The sequence below is a fragment of the Drosophila bipectinata genome, chromosome XL (assembly GCF_030179905.1).
Source record: "Drosophila bipectinata strain 14024-0381.07 chromosome XL, DbipHiC1v2, whole genome shotgun sequence".
Taxonomy (NCBI): domain Eukaryota; kingdom Metazoa; phylum Arthropoda; class Insecta; order Diptera; family Drosophilidae; genus Drosophila; species Drosophila bipectinata.
In genome coordinates, this window is record NC_091734.1 from 7,816,464 (window position 1) to 7,841,202 (window position 24,739).

Below are 24,739 nucleotides of genomic sequence, written 5' to 3' on the forward strand. Positions count from 1 at the left end.
ATCGGGGGCTTCCAGGGTCTTGGGTGTAATATGTGGCCCGGGGCCACGTCGAGGCATGTTCCATTTTAAGCCTTTGGCTTTGGCTTTGGCTTCTACTTTGGCTGTGTGGATTTGGCTTTGGCATCTACTAACTTGGCCCGAAAGTGTAGGCAACCAAAAACGCTGCACAAGCCTCATTTATTTCACTCAAAATTGATTGACGTCTACCACACACAGAGCCAGTAGACCTTCGGCCAGGCAAACAAGGCTACAGTATGGACTCCGTACAGAGGAGAGGCTATGCTACCACTTTCGATGGATGGGACTCCCTCAGTCAGTCTTCACTGTAGCGGACGTGTGTGTATTGGAGCGAACACATCAACACGGAGACAATGAGAGGGCAGCAGATAATCAATCAGAAAGCTGCTTATTGGCTTTTCAAAATGCGTCGAACAAAATAAATAAAAGTCAAAGCGACAATGTGGCATGTTATGCCCCACATCACCCGCCCCTCCGACCTCCCCCCCCTCTTCAGTCGGTCCTCACTGTCTGATGTTGGCTGCAAAAACAAGTCAAGTTCAATCCAATTCTGGGCCAAAACATCCACAGTTGCTATCTGCTGGTCCACTGGCCTGACCTAATGCCAATTTAATGCTGCGTGTGGCTTATGTCTGTGTCCCCTACACATCCCCCCCAGTCAACACTCCCCCCTCGAGTGCGTGTGTGCGTGTGTGTGTGTGTGTGCCTTCGTGCGTAAGTGTGCGTGATGGAGTAAGCTCTCCGTAATGCCCAAGTATCGATGGACGTATATAATCAGAGGCAATTACGTTTTTCATCCAGCCTGTTCAGATTCCGATTCCGATTCGGATTCGAATTCGCATTCGGATGCCGCCATTCGCTAATTAATTTTCAATACAATTTATGCACACCCGCAAGGGAGCTGCCACCAACCACCACCAGCCACCCACTCTCCACCGCCAACCACAACAATAACATTGATTAGATGGGCAACAAACAGCCGGGAGGAGGCTGGGGGATGCGGAAGTCCTTGGGTCCATCCACTACACGCTTGGCTGGGTCATGGTCTTTAAAGGGAGTGCTGTCTAAAAATTGATCTTAGATGCCGGATGGACTCCAATTTGGGGTTGAGTTAAAGGAGCTAGTCCTTTGATTTAAATGCATGGGAGATGGAATGATAAGGTGACCTTTATAGAGCCAAATTTTAAGAACTTCTGTAAGGATAGTTAGGGGAAACAGTTCTCTTTTATTCACCAGACGTCGGGGTCACCATCTAGGAAAGTGACCCCGATCAATAATAAATATAAGAACTTCTATAAAAACAAACTTTAAAGTTTCAAATTTAATATTTACTTTTAAAATGAAGTATTCCAATTAAAAGACCTGAAAGATGCTATGAAAAAGCTACGCCCCCTGTTACAATAGGTAACCCCGACCGAACATCGACTACAAAAGCATCTAAGCAATTTAATTAATGTGTTATTTAAGAATGACCACCAAAAGCACAACCCAATAGCCAGGCCAGGTGTCTGCCAGTTTCCAATTCCCTCGAAAAACCGCAGTTTCCATGGCCGAGTGCCACTCGATTTGCAATTAATTGTCGCCATCGGAATGGAATTCCGCGCGTCATGTAATTTACACGCCGTACTAACTCCAGTGACCGCACAATTGTGAGCCGCACAACCGCCCAAATGAATGCCAACTATTTGTTATGCTGCCCTCGAGTAGCATTTATGGTTTCCAGCCGAGTCCTCGAACCAAACAAAGGGGAAACATAATTTCTTTTGCTCAAGGCTCAAGGCTGGCTAGAAGCCCCGTACCGAGATCGGGCCAGGAAAGTTGAAGAGTATTTTTCAAGCAGCAGGCTTTTAATTTAAATAAATGCGGCTTGTTAATGTTGCTGTTGTTTGTTGCTATTTTTATGGCAGCAGGACGACCATTTGTCAGCGGTTTGTCTGAGCATTTTTGGGTTTTGCCAGTTTTATGTTTAATTGCGGACGAAATTTGCCATTTGCCCGTCGTTTTAGTTTATGTTTATGGTTGGCTCATTTTGTAATTTCGGAAATTCCCCCCAGAAGGCCACTCTGACCCTGCACCAGAATGCGAAGTATTTGAAGCAAAGTTTTCCGCCGAAAAGTGAAATATGGAAGTCTTTCTCCTTTCTACTTATCTTGTTACCTTTCCTGAATCGTTTCTAGCCCTCCAGCGGCCCCCCGTCCATAATTAATTTTATGCTCTTGCAGTTAACAATTAATTTGGAGGCTGAAACTGCCGGTCATCCTTCGAATTTGGGTGTCACTTGGCCATGATAATCGACTGTTGCCGGTCAAGTGTCAAGCCGTGACTGGCCAAGTTCACGTATGGCAGGCCAAGTGGCAAATTATCCCCCAGAACCTGAGTTCTGAGTTCTGATTATTTTGGTTTTAGAAACGAGTACAAAGGGCGAGAGACTTTAAAAGGCTCAACCATTGTTGGAGGCCGACTGGACTTTGGTTATCCTGCGGCCAGTCATTAGCCCGGTATGGCATTCCTCACGCAACATGTCGCGCACTTTAGGACCATAGGATTGTAGGACTGTGGCACATTTGTCACGAACCCGCAATCAAAGGTGTTTCTAATTTATGAATCAACGCAATTAGCTTTAATAACGTGCTGACCAAATTAGCTCCAGCCACTCCCACTCCCACTCCAGACTGCCCACTGCCCACCATCCACCGGCCATATGTGGGGCCAAGAGCTAGACTGTTGACTCAACATTTGGCATTCATTCGCTTTCATTAACTGGAAACGGAATGACAAACGGTTCTGGTTGCGGCCAAAAGCGTTCAACAGATGGAGATGATTGTCATAAATTGCGGAATCGGAAAGGATATGGCCGGGGGCCATACAGCAAAGGATACAAATAGAGTGGGGAGAGAGAGGTGGGATATAAATAACGAAGGGCCACAAATGTAGACAGCAGTAAGCGATGGCAATATGTTAGAAAAGGTAATCGTTTCTAGTATTGTGAACTGTAAACAGAGCTGGAAAGGAATCTTGTGTCTCAGTGCAGAGCCAACCACAAGAAGTTCTCATTAGGCCGGAAAACATACTATCGGCAGGCTTGACAATAAAAACCACAAATCAGCAAGAAGCGCTATTGACAGAGGCGACCGCAGCAACTGGATTCGTTTGATTTGAATTTTGGATTTCAATTTGGACTAGAATTGATTAAGGATGTCTGATGGTTGACGACTGATGCCTGGGTGCTTTAATTAAAGAAGCATCAGTACAAGAACAAACGGAAACTTTCCGTCGAGGACCAAGTTAGCGACAAGTTGGCAGTGGTGATGTGTGCTTTGGCAGCTTTGTTTGTTTCGAGGCGAGGCGGCGTGGCAAGAACGCCGGCAGTAATTTGGCAAAGTTGGGAACTCGTTGCCCGGCCACCGCTGCGTATGTGTAATGGCTGGTAATTCAATAAACTTTCGCCCCCAAAATGAAAACTAAAGCGCAGGCTGAGACGGCTGAGACGGCTGCGACGACCAACTTGAATATGCAATTTCACTCAATTTGGCCGGCTGCCCTTCCATCAATTAATTAGTGCTCTCTGGAAACTTGGATCCTTGGAGCCATGGAGCCATGGAGCCTCAAGGAATTTGGCCACGAAAGCAAACACTCCAGATTCCGATTCCGAGGCGGTGTCCGTTTAGGAATACGAGTAGAGGCTCTGGCAAAATGGTAATTTGAGTTGTTATTACTTCTCCTCCGAGTACCGACTGACGACTGCTGACTCCCCACCCGACCCTCTGGCGTTGTCCAGACGACGACGACGACGACACACAAAGCTGCCGGAGAAAAACAACCCAGCATTATACTGGTCATTAGCGGGCACTTTTTTTTCGGAGGCCCCGGCCAGAGGACATTGAACAGTTAATGATACCTGGAATTCCACAGAAATAGAAACACGGAATCCCTGAATGCCCCCTGACATGCTAACAGGCCCGGAATAATGAATACCCTAGCCACTCCCGACAGAGGCCCCAAAGTTCAAAGGAAGCGGATTTGGAAACTCTAGATCAGTTTATTGAAAGTTAAAAGAAAGCAAAAAAAAAAAGGATCTTTAAGAATAAAGGAGCTCACGTCCTCAGGCGGAGGTGCCTGCGGGGGTGGTGGAAGTGGGCGGACTCAGGGTAGTGGAACGAGGGGTGGTGCTGCGCCTGGTGGTGCTACGCCGAGTGGTGCTGCGACGGGTGGGTCGCGGAGAGGGTCGTGGGGAGGGTCGCGGTGATGGGCGTCGGGGAGTGGGTCGCGGAAGGACAACGCAGGCCTGTGGCTTGTCGCCCAACTGCAGTTGCCCGCATCGCCTCCTGTCGGTGCGGCGCCAGTCTAGAGAAGGGTTAAGAGTCAGGGGTTAGTAAAGGGTTAATCACCAACCGGAAGAAGCTATGTCCTTACTGTTCCTGGGCTGGCTGTGGCAGTTCTGGTTCCTCAGCTGGCAGTTGTTGGCCAGCACCTTGCACTCCCTACCGTTGCGGGACTGGACGCAGATCTCCCGGGCGGGCGGGGTGCGCTTGCAGACGACGGGACGCGCCGGGCAGGGCTCCCAGCAGCGGCGGCGGTGGGCGGCACCCACGCCCCTCACCGTCCGGCACTCGATGTCGCGGGTGTGGCGCACATTGGCCGGCTGGCGGTTAAGGTTGGCCAGGCCCAGCTCGCAGATCGAGTTGAAGCGCTGGCAGTGGCCGCTGGGAGTGCGGCCGCACACCTTGGGGCTGGAGCGGGAGCAGAGCGCCTGGACGGGCAGGCAGCGGGGTCGGGGCCTGGGCCGCACGCTGATGGGGTTTGGGGGCCGGGTGCTGGTCGCCGGCGGCCCGGTGGTGGCCTGGACGGAGGCCCACAGCAGGGCGATGCCTGAAAGTACTTGCTTAGAGTCTCCTGGGTCTCCCGGGGTGGGGGGTTATATTACCAAAGATCAGGGTCAGTTGATGATGCATTTCGGAGGTTTGGAGCTTCAGGTGCTTCTGATGCCATTTCGGCCAAAATCCTAAGTATTTATACCGCACTCCGGAGGTGTTGCAACAATTACCGGGAAACAAGTGCCCGCACGCGTGCCTCCCGCTATTGTTTCATAACTCATTATGCTTTTCATTTAATTTTCGAGTCAATGAACTCCCGATCGCAGCGACAGGTGCTCTAAATGTGTGCCACATGTTCTGGCACTTGTACTCCACAAGTGACATAACTCCATAGACCTTGCTAGACCACCATCACTGACTGATTCCAACGAGTCATCCTGACTCATCGCTCATACGCACTGTTACACTTCTTATGGCCACTCTTCCGTGCTTTTAAAGATGTTTTTCCAAGTCTTATTAATGGAGCCGATTTAGTTCGATGTCGATTGATTGCCGGGTGGAGGAAGCCCCTCGGAACACACCCTCCCTTCCGGAACAAAAGCCCTAGAACTCCCCAGAACAGATGTTCTGGAACAGAGACACTACGCTGGGCCGCGCTATAAATACCCAACTCGGTGATCGGTAAGGCATCAATCAACCAGCACTCCCCCTCCAGACATCTTCTAGAGAGAACCAGTCGAGCCATGTCCAAGCTGAGCATCTGCATCCTCCTCGTGATCCTGGCCATCGCCTCCACCCAGGCGGACGGCAACCGTCGTCCCTGCCCCGGCCGCTGCACCGGCTACGCCCAGAGCGACGGCCAGAGTGTCTGCATCCGGGACAAGAGAACCAACACCTGCACCAAGCTGAGGGCCTGCCGCCTCCGTGAGAGGAACTGCGCCCGTCGCGCCTCCGGACTGGAGCCTCTGAAGGAGACCTGCGTCACCCGCTGCCGCAACATCCTCGGCACCAGCGGCGTCGGCCAGTGCGCTCCCCGTCTGCGCAACCCCGCCGCCGTCTCGGAGTCAAAGCGCATCCGCGAGTGTCGCCGTCGTCCCTGCCTGGAGGACAAGCTGGCCACTTGCTGGAAGAACCAGCAGGGCGCCTGCCGCCTCCAGACCCGCTGCGAGGCCCAGAGGAGGAACTGCAGCCGCAAGCCCGCCAACCAGTGGGTGAGGGCCAGCCGCTGGAGCTGCAAGGGTGCCGAGGATGGACGCGTCCGCCAGTGCTGGACCAGGCCTCTCATCATCAAGGACTAGACGCCTCCCAGCCGACCATCACACCCGAAGTCTACCAAAAAACCTATTACCTAATCCTCTATCTTTTTTTTTCAATAACCACATCTAAATACAGTTCTTTCCGAGTAACTCTGACTGTTTCCCTTCCATTTGGCCAGCACTTTGGCCAGCACTTCAATATCCTGCATTGGAGGATATTGTTGGCCATTGTTGGCCTTGCACCGGACCAATTAGGACTGAGACCCAATCCCAATAGCCCCACACTCACAAATATTTAAATGGACTCTGGCACTCTTATTTTCCCAGTGCGTCCGTGTGCCAATATTTAGCTTCACGCCCAGTGGACTTGGCCTGGCACCGTGATTCGCTTAAAGGCCCAGTTAGTTGTGGCAATGTATTCTAATTCCACTCTGCCCCCTCCACGCTGCCGCGCTAAACACACGTTCGCGTTCGGGCACCAGGGCCAACAAAATTTGCATTCGAGCACAAAGTGGCGAGTGTAATTTTCATATTTGCACTTTCCAGGGGGTCACTTGGGCGACAGGGGCGACCATGGACAACCATGGGCGGAGGTGGCGAGGGCCTTGCTAAATGCTAATAGAACGCGTGGGAGCCAACAGCTGACAGCCCGGCCGGGATCTGAGGTTTCAACCCGTGGACACGCGGCTGGGCTGCTCGACTGCTCGGCTGCGGAACATCGTCCTTTCTCCTTCTTTATGGCCGCAGCAACAATGGAAGCTGCAACAGCAACAACAACAACGCCCCACAACACGCTGAGGCAGCAGCAGGTGACTGGCAACAAAATGCAACAAAGCCAGCTCCCATGACAACCACGACACTGCGAGAAAAGGATCCCACAACTCGGATATTCCAGGAATTCCAGAAACTATAACCTATATATAGCTATATCTTGGGATATATTTATCGGATCCTAAAAAGGGATACAGTTATGGAATCGTGGACCGATTCTCTATAAAACTGCATTCAAATCTTAGGATCGAATATTTTTTGGATTTTTTTCGAATTTTTCTGATGGACCCCCTTGCGAAATGGGGAAATCCCGAAAACCCAAGATACGGTTCCTTGGGAAGGCTGTATCATGGGATATATTTATCGGATCCTAAAAAGGGATACAGTTATGGAATCGTGGACCGATTCTCTATAAAACTGCATTCAAATCTTAGGATCGAATATTTTTTGGATTTTTTTCGAATTTTTCTGATGGACCCCCTTGCGAAATGGGGAAATCCAGAAAACCTAAGATGTGGTCCCTTAGGAAGGCTGTATCATGGGATATATTTATCGGATCCTAAAAAGGGATACAGTTATGGAATCGTGGACCGATTCTCTATAAAACTGCATTCAAATCTTAGGATCGAATATTTTTTGGATTTTTTTCGAATTTTTCTGATGGACCCCCTTGCGAAATGGGGAAATCCAGAAAACCTAAGATGTGGTCCCTTGGAAGGCTGTATCTTGGGATATATTTATCAGATCCTAAAAAGGGATACAGTTATGGAATCGTGGATTGATTCTCTATAAAACTGCATTCAAATCTTAGGATCGAATATTTTTTGGATTTTTTTCGAATTTTTCTGATGGACCCCCGCAAAATGGGAAAATCCCGAAAATCGGAAATATGGTCCCTTGGGAAGGCTGTATCTTGGGATATATTTATCGGATCCCTAAAAGGGATACAGCTCTGGAATCGTGGATCGATTTTCTATAAAACTGCATTCAAATCTTGGCATCGAATATTTTTTGTATTTTTTTCGAATTTTTCTGATGGACCACCTTGCGAAATGGGGAAATCCAGAAAATCCAAGATATGGTCCCTTGGGAAGGCTGTATCTCGGGATATATTTATCGGATCCTAAAAAGGGATACAGTTATGGAATCGTGGATCGATTTTCTATAAAACTGCATTCAAATCTTAGGATCGAATATTTTTTGGATTTTTTTCAAATTTTTTTGATGGACCCCCTTGCGAAATGGGGAAATCCCGAAAATCAGAAATATGGTCCCTTGGGAAGGCTGTATCTCGGGATATATTTATCAGATCTTAAAAAGGGATACAGTTATGGAATCGTGGATCGATTTTCTATAAAACTGCATTCAAATCTTAGGATCGAATATTTTTTGGATTTTTTTCAAATTTATCTGATGGACCCCCTTGCGAAATGGGGAAATCCCGAAAATCAGAAATATGGTCCCTTGGGAAGGCTGTATCTCGGGATATATTTATCAGATCCTAAAAAGGGATACAGTTATGGAATCGTGGATCGATTCTCTATAAAACTGCAATCTTAGGATCGAATATTTTTTGGATTTTTTCCAAATTTTTTTGATGGACCCCCTTGCGAAATGGGGAAATCCCGAAAATCAGAAATATGGTTCCTTGGGAAGGCTGTATCTTGGGATATATTAATCCGATTCTTAAAAGGGATGTAGTGCTAGAATTTTAGAATAATTCTCTACAAGTCCACAAGTTCTCTATTTTCCTAAATATTTTTTTAAAATTTCCGAAATCCCCGGAAATTCTTGCAGTGCATTCTGGGATTCAAAGAATAACAATGTAGCAGGTGGGCGGCGGGTGGTGGCTGTGTAGCTATGGGGCTGTGTGCAGCATGTGCATGCCGTTGGCCCGGAGGGGGCGGGTCGCGTGTACTTAAGCCGGGATAAGAGCCACTGCCGCCGCCCCGCCGCCCTGCCAAGTGGGCCCCACAAAGCGCGACTCCTCGTGTTTCACTTAACGTAAGCCGTGGCAGTGTCGCAGCAAAGGGTTGGGCCATGGGCTGGGTGGACTTGGGCTTGGGTTTAGGTGTGGGTTTGGGCCTGGGAGCTGGTGACATATTATGATGATTTTAAAAGTGTTTTGCTGGCGGCAGAGGAAGGAAATCCGAGTCAAGTGGACGACAGCCGGGGAGCAGTAAACAACATTGATATGTGCAATTAAAGTGGGAGCTCTACCAGCTCCACCAGCTCTCCCAGGTAATGCGACTAAACAAACAGGTCAGAGGCCAGAGTGCCTTTAAATCGCGCTTTGGACATCAAAACCACGAATCCGCAACCTTGGAGCTCGACAGAGTGTGGCCACAACTCAATTAAAAGCCAGCTGCCACTCGACAGCCACTGCCCGAGGTCCTGCAACCAGGCCCGTCAAAATTTTGTACACGCAGGCCGCAGGACCCTGAAAAAAAAGGACACAGGAAGGACACAGAGCTGCATGCTGTAGCCAGATAACAGCCCAATGTCCTATTTTCAAGTCTAGACTAAATGCACTGAGAACGAAGTTGGATAATATTATTCCCAGGGAGAACTACTAGTGGGATCAAGAGCTATAGCTTTTTTCTCAGTGCTGGACCCTACATACACGCACATAATTACAGAGTGCTGCGCCTAACGGAAATTGAGGGACAACAAAGCCTGTCCCGGTCCCGGTCCCGAAAATCAACTTTTCAGTGTCAGAGATCCTAGCATCTCCTCCTGGCAGCATGGGCGTCTCTGATCCCGGATAGTGCTCACAATTTAATTTCCTAACGTCGGCAGACAAACTGCAGGAAGCTGGAAAACTACGTCCGCTGATTGCGCCACGGAAATGGAATTAGACGAGCTGGAAGAGATTCCCCCGAAAACTCTGCAGAGCACTAGGGTCGGGAATAGGCCTGGTGTAATGAGCTGGTAATGAAAAACTGGTAGTGGTATGTGACCCGACTGAGGAAACTCCTCGACAAAGCTGACAAATTGTTGCGAAAACCTAATTACTTGCAAATGAGTTGCCGCGAGATCATTAGGCTAATTATGTAGGCTCCCAAAAAAAACTACGAGTTTTTCTCCGAAAAATCAACAAACAACAGAGCTGGCTGGCTGGCTGGCAGAGGAAAATAAATATTCCAAGAACGCTCATTTGCATAGTGGGTAGTAAACAATTTTCATTTCCCCGACTGAGAACTCTATCGAACTTTAATAGAGTTTTCAATAGAGGTCAGCATGGTCAGAGTGGAGCGAATGGCGAGTCTGATTAGAGCCCCTTCTCCTCTAGTTTCTCTTTAAAACCCTGATTTGAGGTATCAGTTATTCGTCACCTTCCCTCATAGAGACACCTTTTTTTTAGCCATCGGTAGCCTGCCCATCAAAATGTCAACTGTGGTGGCGTAATGCGCTTTGATAGTTTCCCGATTCGGGCCTTTAATTGGATTTATTGGCTCACCGACCAACCATAGCGAGGGGAAAGAAGTAATCAACATCAGAAATTGTATTATGAAAATAAACAAAACTCATTTTCATATGCAAAGAGTGTCCTTCCCGCAGCCTTGCCCTTGCCGGGCCACCACCTCCCCCCGCCTTTGGGCAACCTACGCCACTGGAGCGTGCGTGCATCTGCATATATTTAAACTTTTTACACAATTCTTTGTTTATTTATTTAGTTGTGTTCGTGTTTGTCTTCCCTGTCCCTGTCCCTGTCCCTGTCCCCATACCCATTTGCTAAAAAAAAAACCAGAAAACAAAACACTGAACGGGCCAGGCAAGAAAAACAAAAACCGAGCTTGAGTAAAACATTTTTGCATAATTTTTTAATTTACTCTTTTTTTTTTTGGTTAAAAATAGAACACAGAACACAGCGCAGCACAAAACGAAGCCCTCACCCAGAAAGCTTTTGTGATTGTCTTTTAAAAAATTGTGAAATCGATGCCAGGCATGCCGGGAATGGGCATGGGTGGAGGCAGAGGGCTCTCCCAGCAACCAGCTACCCCTCCTATTTATATAAGAAAGACAAATGGTCGACACACGTCCTCCTGGCCACTCGAAGCCACTTGCATTTGAGAGCCGTAAGATGGGATAAGGAAGAGGAACTGCAGCCACATCGACACATACGTGCCCTCCTCAGTGGCAAGTCATAAATGTCAGTGGCTCCTTAGGCCCAAGAGTGTCGAAAATTTTTACACAACAGCACCGAGAAAAATAAAGTTTTCTTTCAGAGTTGGAAGAAGTTGGAGGATGAGTCTTCAGGTTGATCTCCTTCTTTGGATGAAAGATGGAGGCTTCAGATTCCAAAAACTAGCTTCCTTTTAAAATGTCCACCTCCTTTTGTACTTCAGTTGATGGCTTCCGGGGCAGTGTATTAGAATGAAGTGACAAATAACTGGCGACGTGATTGATGAAGGCCCTGACACGATGACACATATAAATGCCTGCAAATGGAGCACGAGACGGGTCTGGCCTGGCAGTGACGGGTCCCCCCTCCTCTCCATATGTGTATGATCTAGATTCAGATCCAGATCCGTATCCACATCCGTGACCATATCCCGGAACCCACAGCCTTTGTTTTTATTTATGCCTCTGCCTCTACCAATAGAGTGCGTGATTTTTGTGCCCGCATCATTACTCAAGGCTCTAAGTGGGCCAGGACTTGCCCCCCACGATTATTGCCATTCATTGCTGGAACCAGAGAGAGCCAGAGGAGTGGGAAGTAGCCAGGGGTATGTCAACAAACTTTTGCGCCATTTAGAGGAGACGGCAAAGACAACTTTGTCTGCCGCAACTCCAAATGAATGCAATTTGTAGTCCAAGGGCTACACTGCGCTCGAGGCTTTCATTTACATTAAGTAATTACCTGGAAAAACGGCAATGAGAGTGGGAGTGGTGGTGGGAGGGAGGCTGTACCTGAATACTTGGATTTCATTTAGTAGACCAGCCCACCCCCGAGGGCTGCCATTCAGACATTCCGGTCGTAGTCTGGCTCGGGGCGCTCTACTTAAGTGGCTCTCTTGGTTTTAAAGTTTAAAGTTTAAGCTTCAGCTTTAAGGACCTAGGATCTCCACAGTCTGTATCCACATGGGGAGTTGTACGCGGAAGCCTTATCGATTAAAAGGCCTTAAAACGAGAAACTCCATCTCCGGCGAAATTGACAATTTACTTTTTATGACTTTCCGGTACCTTTTACGCCGGTGTCGGCCCTCACGATGCTGATGCTGAGTGCCTGCCATTAGAATCGCGAGACTTGGGATCGGGTTCTGGAGTTCTGGGGTTCTGGAGTTCTGGGGCTCTGGACTCGGCCCCCGGGGCCAGCTGCCTCATCGTCATTCAGCTCGAGCAAGGCTCATGCGTGTGTACAAATTGCCGGCAATTTTGAAACATGACCCCAAAAACTCCATTCAGCCTGGACTCCGGGACATCCTGTCCCTTACATCCCCACACCATCAAAGCCGTCACACCGTCGAGTTCATCCCCAGAGCGATGGCAACACTTCAAAACTGATGACACTGTCAATTTAGATGGCCCGGCTGCAGGGGCGATGTGTGTATGTGCCACGCCCGCTTTTCGGCCAAATACTGGCGCGCCCTCGGCCCTCACCCACCCCCACCATCAACTATCCGCTGGCAACTACTCTGTGATGCATTGCAATGACATTTTCATGCTTTATCTGCGGCCGGCCTCGCACAAGTCGCTTTTCCACTTGGGGAAAGTCCTGAAAGCCCCTCCACAGCCACCCCCCTCCCCCCTCCCTGTTTTTCACACCACCCTCCTCCATGTTCGGTGTTCGACATAAAAATGCAGTCAATTCTCTTGACAAATTTCCCTTTTATTACACGCTTTGTTTATGTGAATTGTGTACATGGCATTTGCACATCATCGATGTGCCACTGAGGCAGTGTGGCACGGTGGCACTGTGGCACTGCGGCAGGGTGGCTATGTGGCTCTGTGACTGTGTGGCAAGTGTGGTGGCAACATTTCGAATTCGAAATGAAAGTAAAACACATGAGTGCTGCAGGATGTTGGCAGGATGTTTGCTTCCAACGAAACTTTGCACATGACTTGTCGATGCTCTCCGAGAGCCAGCCAGCTTGGCGTTTGGAGTCACAACTTGAAGGAAACCAGTCCCTGGGAGTGGAATTTAAAGTCCATTTCATGGGAAGACCTCCCCGAAAAGCCCTCTCGCTGAGAATCCTGATCTTCAACTATCAAAGTCCCAGGATTCGAGCAAACCCATAGGCTCCAAGTTGGATGAGAGTGCTCGCGATGGCCCACCAGGCCGGATCTATTGTTCTGCTCGCTTTCATAGCATACTTTTATGCGATGCAGCAAATTGTTTTAGACGCGACGCCGTCCATGTCCTTGGGAATGTGCCAATTTTTTACGTTCTATACGCTTTTGCATTTGCCATTTATTTTTTTTTAGGGCATGTGTTCGCGAATTAAATTCATTTGCCAGTCTCCCGCCCTGGTGGGGGGGAAGAGATGTGAAAGGCAATCGATTACGGGCGGCTCATTGTTATTGGACTCCCACAGTCGTCACCTGATTAGCATAATTTGATGTGTGAGCGTGTTGCCAAGGACTCGGAGGGCAGAGCCAGAGCCTTGTGCCTTGAGCCTTGAGCGGTTTCAATCTTGCGAGAAATACGTTCGATTTTGGGGCGCAAAATATTTTTGAATCAGCGCCAGTGCCATCGTCCCAGCGACGACATGTCATCATCAGCAAACGCGACGCGCGACACGCGACAACTTCATTTTGTATTTTCCAACGACACCCCCACCACTTTACCACCCACTATACACCACCACCCACTGGCAACAAAAGCCAGCTACAACCTTGGCAAGTGACAGCTGAAAAGCTGGGCCGAAGTGACTTGCCAAGAAAGGTGAGCCAATGAACTTGCACGGGAAACAAAGACCTCCTGGCCACCATCCAGTATTTTAAACTCTACAATTTAGAGTCTCAGACATAGAGTCCTGACGTCCTGGTGTCCTGGTCTCCTAACAAATAAAAATTAATTTCCCCTTCCATCGAGATGCCTCTCAATCTAAACGTTGATTGATGAACAGGTGGAGCCCGCCTCCGCAAAGGAATTTAAATAAAGTCCCGCGTGGATCGGGTCAGCATATGGGACGATAGCTCCGGCTGCTTCTGTCAACCGAATGCCAACATCTTGGGCAGACTAAGGGAGATACCCAGTTCGGGACCTTTAAAACCCATTCAGGACATGCGAGCGCCATTAAAGCCGCTGCTCAGGAAGTTGCCGGCGAGCAGAACCATTAAGTTTGATATACGACAATAAGCGTGGATAATGCGTTAAAGGAACTGGCCCTAGTAGGATACCCACCCCGACTCCGATTCGGGGGTCGAAGTCGGGCCATAAATTAGCCAAGAAGTCTGAGCCAAGCCAAAGTAGAATAAAGTGCAGGTAAAGTGCATCCAGCGGCTTCTGTCGGTCATGGCCAGGCACTTAATCATAATGGGTTAAGATATGGATATTGGACTATCCAGAAAGTATTTATTCTTCTCCAAAAAATCATTCCAAGACCCACCAGACTCACTTAATCCTCGAGATACCTTCGCCCTGGACCCGGACTAGTGCCAGACTTGGCCCGGCTCTGTAAGCCGGTGAAAGCCAAGCGGAATCGGCCAGTTCAATAATAGAAACAGCCGGGGCCGTAAGCCTTTAAGTCGCCAATTACAATGAAAATTGATTTTATTCGCCAGCGCAGTTGGAGTTTCTCTCTCGCATTTTTATTTTCACGGCAGCCTTCCCCGTCTTCTATGTACATATTCTTTTTTTTTCTCGGATTTGGGCATTGTTTTGGTCTAGTCTGGCGGCCAGCCACGCCTCCCTCGCCTCTCTCTTTGACCTCCGCGCGGAGGACTTTTATGAAAGACACAGCTGGCTGTGAGATTCTGTTGCTTTTGTTTCGGTGGCCCGGGCCAGGGAGTGGGGCTTGGCCGGGATGTCTGCTGGCAAAGTGCCGAATGTACATAATGCCAGTGGATTAGGGCTTAGTTTATCAGCGCTTTCACTGCCAATGTCAAGGTCAAGCTCATAAGCGCGTATGACAACAGCATTAGGCTTACGTGGCGAGTCTGTGATTGTGTGGGAGTGCACTGAAAGAAATGGTACCTCAGAAACCTCTATCGGAGGGCAGGCCATCTTCAGTCGTTCTTCCAGTGCATTGGAAATAAATTTGGCATTAGCCACTTGGCCGAAAACTGAGGCCTGCAGTCGCCAGCTGGTGTTGGTCACTTCGGTACGGCTATTAACATACAATTATGCCCGAATGCCAATCAAACGCAGACTGGATTCGGGAGACAGGTGGCTGGAGAACGTGCTCCAACACGGGGGATTCCCTGCGGGCTGGCCTTGTCCTTGGACCCGGCCCATTTATCATGGTAATAGGCCAACGCGTGCGGGAGTCGTTGTTTTGATTTAACGATCCCGTTTTGCTGCAATCAAAGCACCACAGACACACGTTCCGTACTCTCCGAACGGAGGGACAGTCAGTCGTCTGAGCCGGCAATAAAAAATAAAGAACCCGCCAGGACATCAGGACGAATCTGAAATACGCACGAGTGTATCTTCATCTTCAGCTGGTGGATGAAACGGAGAGTCACTATCCGGCAAGACTCTTCTCACAAAAAGCCAACTATTTCCAATTAAATGCATTAATTCCTGGTTTATTGTCCTGGCAACTTGTTTATTGTCCTGCCACTACTGGTAGGGAAGGGTACTCGCCGTGTCGGGGTTCTCGAATTTGTTTATTCGGTTGACGGGCAAGTGGTCGTAAAAAGCCAGATACTAGGGTGCGTGTCGCTGCAGCTGGACAAAATAAAGTGCTAAGCAGTTTTTTATGATTATGACGAAAGGCTTTCCAAGAGACAGAGGGCTTCTCCCGCCCCCACTCCCACTCCCGCCCAGAAAGCATACATATCTGACAGATATCTGGCCCTGTTGGCTGGCCATTTGGCAACAATGTGCCCCGCCAGCTGCGCTTTATGGCCGAAATCAAGATTGGCAACAAGGTAGCTCCACCTGTGGCAGAGTGCACTCGCTGCTGAAGAATCTCACTCACTCCAATAAAGTGCTTTATTGAGATACCATTTTCCATTTCAGGAATTCAATCGTAATATATCTGAAGGATGCCAGGCATGGAGGGCATGCTGTTATGCACTTTGAGGTATGATATGTTTGAGCCAGGGGCCTGGAGCTCCCTCCTGATTAACCACTTTGGCTGGCAAATGCAATTCCGCCAAGGAGTAGTCATTCCGCCTCACTAAATGCCACAAAGCGTGCTCTCTATTTGCAACCTGTCACCGGGGCAGGGGCAGGATCTGGGGTGGGGCTGGAGCAAATTGAAAACTCTTAATCTAATTTGTAATTTGATCACAGCACATCGTTAGTTGGAGAGCCGGAAAATGTGCAGACGGAAAGCTGGGAAGCCTGCTATCTGGCATAACTGATAATTTGATTATTATATGCCCCCGATCCCCACTATAACCCCTCGCCCTCTGCTGGTCCAATCACCAGCTTAGATTTCCATTTCGCCTTGTTGTTGCCTTGGGTGCCATAGATACACATATGAGATGCATCCCACATGTATCTCTCGGATACAGCCTCCCTCCTGTTGACAGCAATTTCCGTTATGCGTGCATCTAAGGATGCTCGTGTGTGTATGTGCCTTTATGTGCATTGCATTGCTCGAAAATTGTTGGCAAAGTCACTTTTGCTCTCCATAATTCCATAAATTGCGTAATTGCATTTACCAGCCGAGGCGAAGGAGCTCCAAGTTCTGACTGAAGACTTTTGAATCTAAAAAGGGAGTCGCATTTTCTCTGCGTGTTCATAGCTCCTCTAATTCCCTTCACAGAACCCTCATCTTGTATCCTTTCTTTTTTTGCAGGGAGTTCATTTCATATCCAGCCTTCGCCTTCGCCTTCACCTCCACCTCCACGTTCTCCTCCAAGAGAATCATACACACACACGGAAAATCAAATCAGACGAATGACTCTGATGAAGTGCCGCTGGCTCGTTTTCATTTTGAATTTGCATTTGCATTCGGATTCGCATTCGATTACCGTTCTCCTCCACTGGAGGAGAGTTCTCTACCACCCAGTAGGAAAGGCATCACCTGGTGCAACCCGCCAGACGTCAGGCGAAATCGGGATGGAAGCTCACGTATTGGATTATCATTATAAATGGATGGTCATGCTCTCTAGTATGCGCGGTTGCCATAATGTCGACTCATCAGAAAACTATCAAAAATATATATTTTTTTTTGGGTGTTGAGGTGGCATCCAGCATCCAGCATCCATAAATTTTCCATTGGACATAGGACATAGCCGACACTATTGATGCCACTTACTTCCAACCCACTGAGTTCAATTGTCGTGGTTAGACTAGATTCTAACTTTCTCGCAGCGACAGTCATTTAATAGTTGCCTCATTTTTATGCACATTTAGCGGAAAAGCAGCTTAAAACCTGGCTGGCTGGGGGGCGGGGGGAAAATATATAGACAAATAGGTGACCCGGATAGTCCGGATAACCGCATCGCATATGCAAACGTAAATTTTCTTCGCTGGCTGAAAGTACGTGGTCGTCCGGTTTACGTGCCACTCCATTGAATTTACTCCAAAACCCTGCCATTGACTTTGGACTCCTGATTCTGCCCGGCACGCTTTCAATTCAAATTGAAAAAAAAATACATTCCCGGGAAACAATTGAGGGGAGATGCCACTGCCACTGCCACTACTGCCACTACCCATGCCACTGCTACTATATTCGCTGGAGCTTGCAAAATGGCAGACAACTTTTCAGAGCCAACGAAGCACTTACATAAGTGGCAAGCACAGCGTCGTAAATCGTGGCCATGCAGGTGCAGTCTGGACCCGGGCGAGGTCCTTGGACTCGAGCCAATCCGGGCATCCGGTAGCCAGCAAAATAAATTGATCAAAAATCACGCGAATTGCTTTAAAATGTGCGAACGCAGCAAGAAAAAAATAAGGACTAAGCTGGAGGGTAAGGACTCCTCCCAAGGAGCAGCTCCAGAGACGATGCCAGAGGGAACTTTCCTCGGTGGGTGTGTGTGTGTGGACAGGGCCAATAAAATGCCAATTAAATTGATTTGAAATTCAACATTTTTGAGATTGATTGGACCAAGGAGGAGAATGAGGAGCCGGAGGAGGTGGTGGACGATGGAAAAATGATGAAAGTGAAGGAATACAGAACACAGACCATGCTAGACAGAGCCTGGCTCTCTCCTAATCATATGGCCAGGCATTCGAGACCATTAATGAGCCCGGCACTCGAGACTATGTGGCGGAAAATATATTCCGATTGATTGATGGATGGATTGATTGTAATCGGCCTGGGAAGTGCAGTGGGACAGTGCGGGCGGGGCGTGGGGGCGGCACAATTCATTAGCATAAATTACCCGCAGAATGCGATGTTGGCAACCTCAAAGTTGGTCGATAATTCAATGCTTCAGCACCCACACTGCCGGGGATTATCATAATTCAAACATAAATATTGTGCTTGCCGAGGAGGAGACTCTCTCAAGTGGCTCGGCTAATTGACCCGAGCTCTTGGCCCCCTTGGAGCCAAGTTCCGCTTTAGAACTCCAGCACAGAGATACAAATGGATAGCAGATAGTCTCTGCTCCTGGAGAGACACATCCTGTTGCACTTGGTCCACTTGATTGATGACTCTGGCACTCGAGTGCACACGATAATCATTTATAAGGCGCATAAATGTTTGCAGCGACTTTGGAGTGGGGTATATCCATATCTATACATCCTTTGTACTCCTGCCTGTGTGTGTGTTTGTCCTGGGCTGTAGCCCCGGGCAGATGGCGTCTGTCGGCCGCACAACGTGCACCGCTCACTGCCAAGATAAAAGGCACAAAGACGGATACATTCGAGCGGATTCAGATACGTCGAGGTCGTTGGAGTTTGGATTGTGGATGGTAGACTGGGAGAGGCCCACCGCCTGCCTTCTGTCCTTTTTTTGCATTCGAATCGCACGAATCGGAGTGGCTGTATCTGCATCTGACAGATACCGCCCCTCCCAATGGCCCTGCCATCTGGTCTCCGGCGGAGTGTGCGATTAATTATGTTAACTCCGACTCCCTGGGCTAATTGTTCGAGTTTGGCGAAAGTTTTCCAAAGAAAAGCCAACAGGGAGAAAGTTTTTCCAGGAAGTTATCAACAAGTGGTCGTCCTATCCTGCTTCGTCCTGTTTTTAAATACATAATGTCCTTGTAGATGCCTTCGGATTATCGCTATCCAGTGCCAAGACAAACAAAAACCCGCTGTTGCAGCTGCCAATTACACTCACTGCTCTCCTAATTAGATGCACAAACACATACCCTTCTGGGGGGTAAGCCAAAGCTCAGCCATGTGCATGGGAAGTAGACTAAAAAGTGCACTAAATTAGTTGCAAGCAGGCATGTTCATTGGGATGATGCAGTGAGAGAAATTCAAAGATAGTTCTATGATTCAAAAGCCCCAAAAAAGAAGCTCCCATAACCCTTCTTCCTAGGATAATAAAGTAATAAGGACTAGTATATTCTAAGAGACTCACTTGTGACTGTACTTCCATACGTATGTCCATATATGGCCATGTTTCCATGGCTCTCCACAGTGGGGCGCTGCTCCAACGCCTCCTCCACCCACGCGACGCGGCACCCAGCTTGAATTTCAACAAATAGGCTTTAAAATCAGGATGTAAATGGGGATATCGTCTTTCAAAGTCACAGTAATTAAACAAATCACATTTTTAGAGCTTTTTAAAACGATAATTAAACAAAACACACACTAGAAAGAGCACTAGAAAGTTTCCAAAGAAGGACCATCACGTCCTTTGACTCTCCTTGCTGATTTTCACAATAATTCGATCGTTTACTTGTAGCTTCCCATTTAATCCTTAATTTTAACCTTTATTCTTATTAATTTAACAAAAACAAGCGATAAAAACTCACTTAAACGAACGAAAATAGGACGAAAAGGATAAAAGGTGTCAGTGATCGCGCTAACAGAGCAGAGAAAGTAAAGAGGGGAACTTAACAGCACACGGTCACTGTTAGTTCCAGAGCAGTGTTGAAAAACAGCCAACCGCTGTTATACTTCGCGGGCTGTGAATATTTGAAATGATAACCGATCAGAGATCAGATTATATGACTAATGAGTGACTATTTTTTAAGTGTATGCTGTAAGTAATTATCGCCCCTGAAGTTGAGACTCTTGAACTGCAAACTCAAGCAGTAATAACACATTACTTCAACCATTACATCTCTTTGGATAATAACCTCTTAGGAAACGCACAAAAAATAATACATTCGCCACTCGAGAAAGTAATCAACTTGTGTTTGCCCTTCGTTTTTACCTCCCTGCCCCGGGGAAGGGGGAATCCTCCGCCAGCCCCCACCCGACCAGGGTCACTATTTATTTGCCCCACTCTCGAGCTCGAATCGCTGTTTATCGATGAGCAAGATGAGAATATTTATTTTTAGAAATCGTGTAAACAGACCCGCCATGGAGATGGCTCTTTGATTGCTTGCTTATTACCCCCGGGAGTGGAATTGCACTTCTTTGTTCGGCTTATCGCTGGAATGGCTCCAAGTGCAGTTCGTTTGAATGCCATTAGATCCGCTGTCCCCACCCATTTGCCCTCCGGGGAAGGGATTGTGTTGTGTTGTGTGTTCACACTTTGCACTGGCCATTTCCGGCTGTCTATGCACTCTATGCCCATTTCCGTCGATTACAAATCTGACATCTGCCCACTGTATCTCTCTCTTTGGGTCAAAGGCTTCCCTCCGCCGAATCCGAGTCTCCATCTGACTTCTATACTTGTGAGACGCTGGGATTGTGCAAGTGACCTTGCCAGCGTGGGAGGGGGGCTGTGTGAGTGGGCCACCCATCTGGCACACAACCATCAACTGCTCCAAAGCCATCTTGCCTGAATATGAGTCAATTAATATAACTCAATTCGGTGTCGTGATGGAATGTGTTGCTCTACCAATGGGGGTATGGGGCTTCAAAATGATTTATAAATATTATTTATATATTTTTTAATAATAAGTATGTGAGAGAAAGACTCTTAAGAGCTCTTGAAATAAATATTAGTATTTTCTAATCGTAGGGTATTCCAGAGTCGTTATGGCCCCCTTACCTTGCCCCAACTTGTTGGCGTCTGTTTGTTTGGTGTGTGAATCACGCTGAAATTGCATTTGATTTGGACACTTGGAACAGTTGCATTTGCATGCCACTGTGGGGCATGACGAGCCCCGTTTAGCCCGGTTTACTATAGCTACTAGCTTAGTTACCCAATCAATCAATTAGCCCGCCCCGATAACAATAACGATAAACGTTGGGGCTGGTATGGTGCTGGTGCTGGTGCTGTTTGTGGTGCTGGGAACCCACCGTTGATAAGGTCTGCCCGCATATCAATTTCGCTTTCGAGCGGAAGAGCTGCAAGAGTGTGGCACGGGTCGCTGGCAAAACAATCTTTTTGTTTTTTTTTTTTTTTGGGGGGGCCACAATGGGCCAGAAATGAGCCCGAAAGACTCTCCCAACTGGTGGTCGGCTTGCTTATTAAAAATATGTCCCTGGGGGACTCGGGCGCGGTGAGTCACGGCCAATATGGCGTGTTGGCCATCCCCAATGTCGGTAATAGCCGCGAATATAGTATAGGGGAGAAAAGTAACACATTTGGCTAATTTGAATGGGAAAACAATGGGGCTTTGTGGGTGAAGAGCAGAGAAAATAAAAGACTCTCTCATAGAATTCTTCTCTGAATTCTTCTCAGAGGGTTATTGAATTCCCTCTGACTAATCTTAAGTTTAATCATCCGTGACTTTATATTTTTTAGGACTTTTAAAATTTACTTACAGCTTTTCCCACTCGCCCCACTGTGCCTTGTGTTGGGGCTCCAAGTGGCGCTCTCACTGTCACGCTGTCTCTCTCTTTGGGCTCTCCCACTTGTTGTTTCTGCTCGCAGAGTGTGACGCGATTGGAGCGTTCTGAGTGCGTTTTTTCATCCAATTTTTTCGGTCAGTAGCTCCTCAGTGGCGGTCCGTGCCTGCCGAGAGCGCAATGTGAAATTAGTCAGCACCGCGTACGCCGGCCCTACACTCCACGCTCGCTCCAAATCCTCCGATTGCCTCCCAGCCACATCTGCCGGATCGACTTAACTCCCGAATCATGGCCGGAAGCCAGGACTACGATCGCCAGTACCTGCGCAGCATGTCCGGCCTCTGCAAGGTGGCATGTTTGGTGAGTATCTTGGCTGGCCGTGACTCTCCCCCCAGTTTGCAGAGAGTGACTCTCCTTCTCCTCCGCCCCCAAACAGCTGTGCAGCTTCATCGGCTTTCTGTGCATCGCCTGCGGACCGGTGCGGATCAGCAACTTCCGCGGCAGCTTCTACCTGGTCGTCGTCTCGCTCGGATTCGGGGCCACCTTGGTGCTGCTCCTCGCCCAGTACCTGCGCCTCTGGGAGCGCCAGTGCCGCCGGTGCGACCCGGTTATCTGGTCGCTCGCCGTCCACTCCTCGCTCGCCCTGGGCTACTTTACGGCCTCCGGCCTGGTGCTGTCCCTGGACATCGGAGCCTACACGGTGGGAGCGGTAAGAAAGCCATTCTTGGCCTGGTCTAGAAGTGGCAGCCTCAGATCTGAAAGTATCTATATCTTGCAGTTCTTCGGCCTGACCGTCTTCAGCCTCAACGGGCTGGAAGCCTATGCGAACTATCGTCGCAGTCGCCAGAGGGACGTGGCCACCCAAACCATATAGACTCCCCTTCCAGGTGTATAGCTACAGAGCCCCAGCTATGTTTACGAGCCAGCGCGTGTGTGTGTGAGTGTGCGAGTGAGTGAGTGAGTGCGAGTATCTGTGAGAATGCGAGTATCTGAAAGAGCGCTCTCTGGTCAAGTCAAGTGTGGAGCTTTGGAGAAAAACGCAACGCAACTGTGGAACGCAACGATGTTATCTAATTGTGCACAATGTTATCTGGCATTGTAGGTCAAGAGTTGAGGAAGAAAAGCCACCAGAAGAAGCAGCAGAAGAGTCCAAGATAAACGCCAGTGGAAAGTTCATAGCGAACGAGAGCGAGACGGGGGGAAGAACTAGAAAGAGAACGCTAGCAAATGCCAAAGAGATAAATCTTATTGTTCTTCTGCTGCTTCTTCTTCTGTAGATTTAGGTTCTCACTCTTCTTCTTCCGATAACTGGTTACTATCTGAGAATATATACATATATATCTTTATTTTAGACTGTCTTTAAGTAGTTTTCTAAGAATCTGAATGTCACTAAAGTCTTGTAAATAAAAAGAAAAATAATAATAATATTTAAATAAAAAGTCTCAGCCAAACATATCACTCTCATTTTTCAAGGCCTCCCCCCACTTCTTCCAAAGCCGGACTCCAACTCACCTGTGGCCTGCGCCCTTTGTTCCCTTATCCGTATTATCCGTAACTCTGAACAGAGGCATCCTCCTCCGTCCTCCTTATCTGGTTCTGTTTTTGTTTTGGTTTTGGTTTTAGCCGACTCTGTAAGCTGTTGCCATTGTTGGCTTTTAAAATGTTTCTAGCGCCCTCGCACCTTTTGCCCCCCTCCATCCCACCCCACCCTCTTTTCACCTTGGCATAGCTTTGGGCTGGACCCCACCTCCCCGGGGCTGGATGTGCCTCATTATTATTACTTTTGTTGCCAGTTTGATGATGAAGTTTGCGCCCGATTCTTGTCTATTTTTGGCACGATTTATTCATACTTTGTGTGTCTGTGTGTGTTGGTTGGTTGTGCGACCTTAGTTGGTAGTTGAGTTGGCCAACTTTTCGGCTTTGTTATTGTTGGTACCCAAGTACATTATGCGGCGTAATGAAGAGCACAATATATTCATGCACTTTGTGTCAAAATAAATTCATTTTCATAATCAAATTCATAATCAAATTGGGTCACTATGGTTTGGACTTGAAAGGGATACAGACCAGGCCCAAATGGCGGATTAGTACATGCCACTGTGTGTGTTGGCCTTTTAGGAGGAAAAACAATTTAGTGACATTTCTCATTGTCTTCTTTTTTTTTTTTGGAAGTACCACTCTTTGGGGCTAAATGGTCATTTAATTATTCCTTCGCTGGCAGCTCTTGGCACTTCCCATACATAATGTGCCATAATTTCTCGGCCCAGTCTTCCTTGGCCATGCAAGTCACGTAAAGTGAAATTAATTAGTCTTGTTTGCCAGTTAGTCAGCCTCTTCATGTCCTGCCAGGACCAAGGGGCTCCCCGGCCAATCCCTGAATGATTGAAATGCAATCATGTGGTGCCCAGTGCCCAGTGTCCACTTCATATTGATTTTGTGGCCATTTCGTGGCACGCCACTTGGAGGACTAAGCTTCCGGCAGATGATTTATGTGACCATTAATTAGGATCAAAAAAAAAAGGAGTAAGCAGTAGTTAATCTCCTCTATTAAGGATAATAGAGTTTACAATCTAGTCGCTCTAGTGGAAATCATTTCCTATTTCGTGCAAATCATAATTCCGCCTAATTAGCCGTCGACAGATCCACAGATAAGACTTCAAGGAATAGAGCCCTCAAAGGCAATAATAGCCCGGGGTTTCAGATCCGGGCCAGATGATAGCTTTTAGCCAAAAATAATTTCTAATTAAGTGGGGGGCGGGGAGCTGTACCGCGAAAAACGGAAAAGCGGAAAAGGTGGCCCGGCCTTAATTAATGAAATCATTTTCAAATCAAACGCGCATTTAATCAAAGTCAGGCCGCCGTTCCTTGTGCAATTTATCTCCAGGATCCAGGATCCAGAATGTGGCTACCCTGGCCCTTCGTCGTTGCGGTGGCGGTGGCCAAATGACGCG

The 24,739-nt window shown here is 48.1% G+C and overlaps 3 protein-coding genes across 3 annotated transcripts; 2 read left to right on the forward strand and 1 right to left on the reverse strand.

The window, feature by feature from the left end:
* Positions 1–4,120: 4,120 nt before the first annotated feature.
* Positions 4,121–4,970, reverse strand: LOC108121647 (salivary glue protein Sgs-3). Its single transcript, XM_017235896.2, has 3 exons — positions 4,943–4,970; positions 4,432–4,887; positions 4,121–4,362 (listed from the first exon to the last, which is right to left on the reverse strand). The coding sequence occupies exons 1-3, from the start codon at positions 4,968–4,970 to the stop codon at positions 4,121–4,123; spliced, it is 726 nt and encodes a 241-aa protein (XP_017091385.2).
* A 563-nt stretch (positions 4,971–5,533) lies between these two features.
* LOC108121694 (uncharacterized) lies at positions 5,534–6,238 on the forward strand. The gene has a single exon (XM_017235967.3). It carries the CDS (start codon positions 5,576–5,578, stop codon positions 6,128–6,130), a length of 555 nt encoding a protein of 184 aa, XP_017091456.2. The 5' UTR covers positions 5,534–5,575; the 3' UTR covers positions 6,131–6,238.
* A 15,683-nt stretch (positions 6,239–21,921) lies between these two features.
* LOC108121695 (uncharacterized) lies at positions 21,922–23,243 on the forward strand. Its single transcript, XM_017235968.3, has 3 exons — positions 21,922–22,148; positions 22,225–22,497; positions 22,567–23,243. Exons 1-3 carry the CDS (start codon positions 22,077–22,079, stop codon positions 22,660–22,662), a joined length of 441 nt encoding a protein of 146 aa, XP_017091457.2. The 5' UTR covers positions 21,922–22,076; the 3' UTR covers positions 22,663–23,243.
* The last annotated feature ends 1,496 nt before the right edge of the window (positions 23,244–24,739 follow it).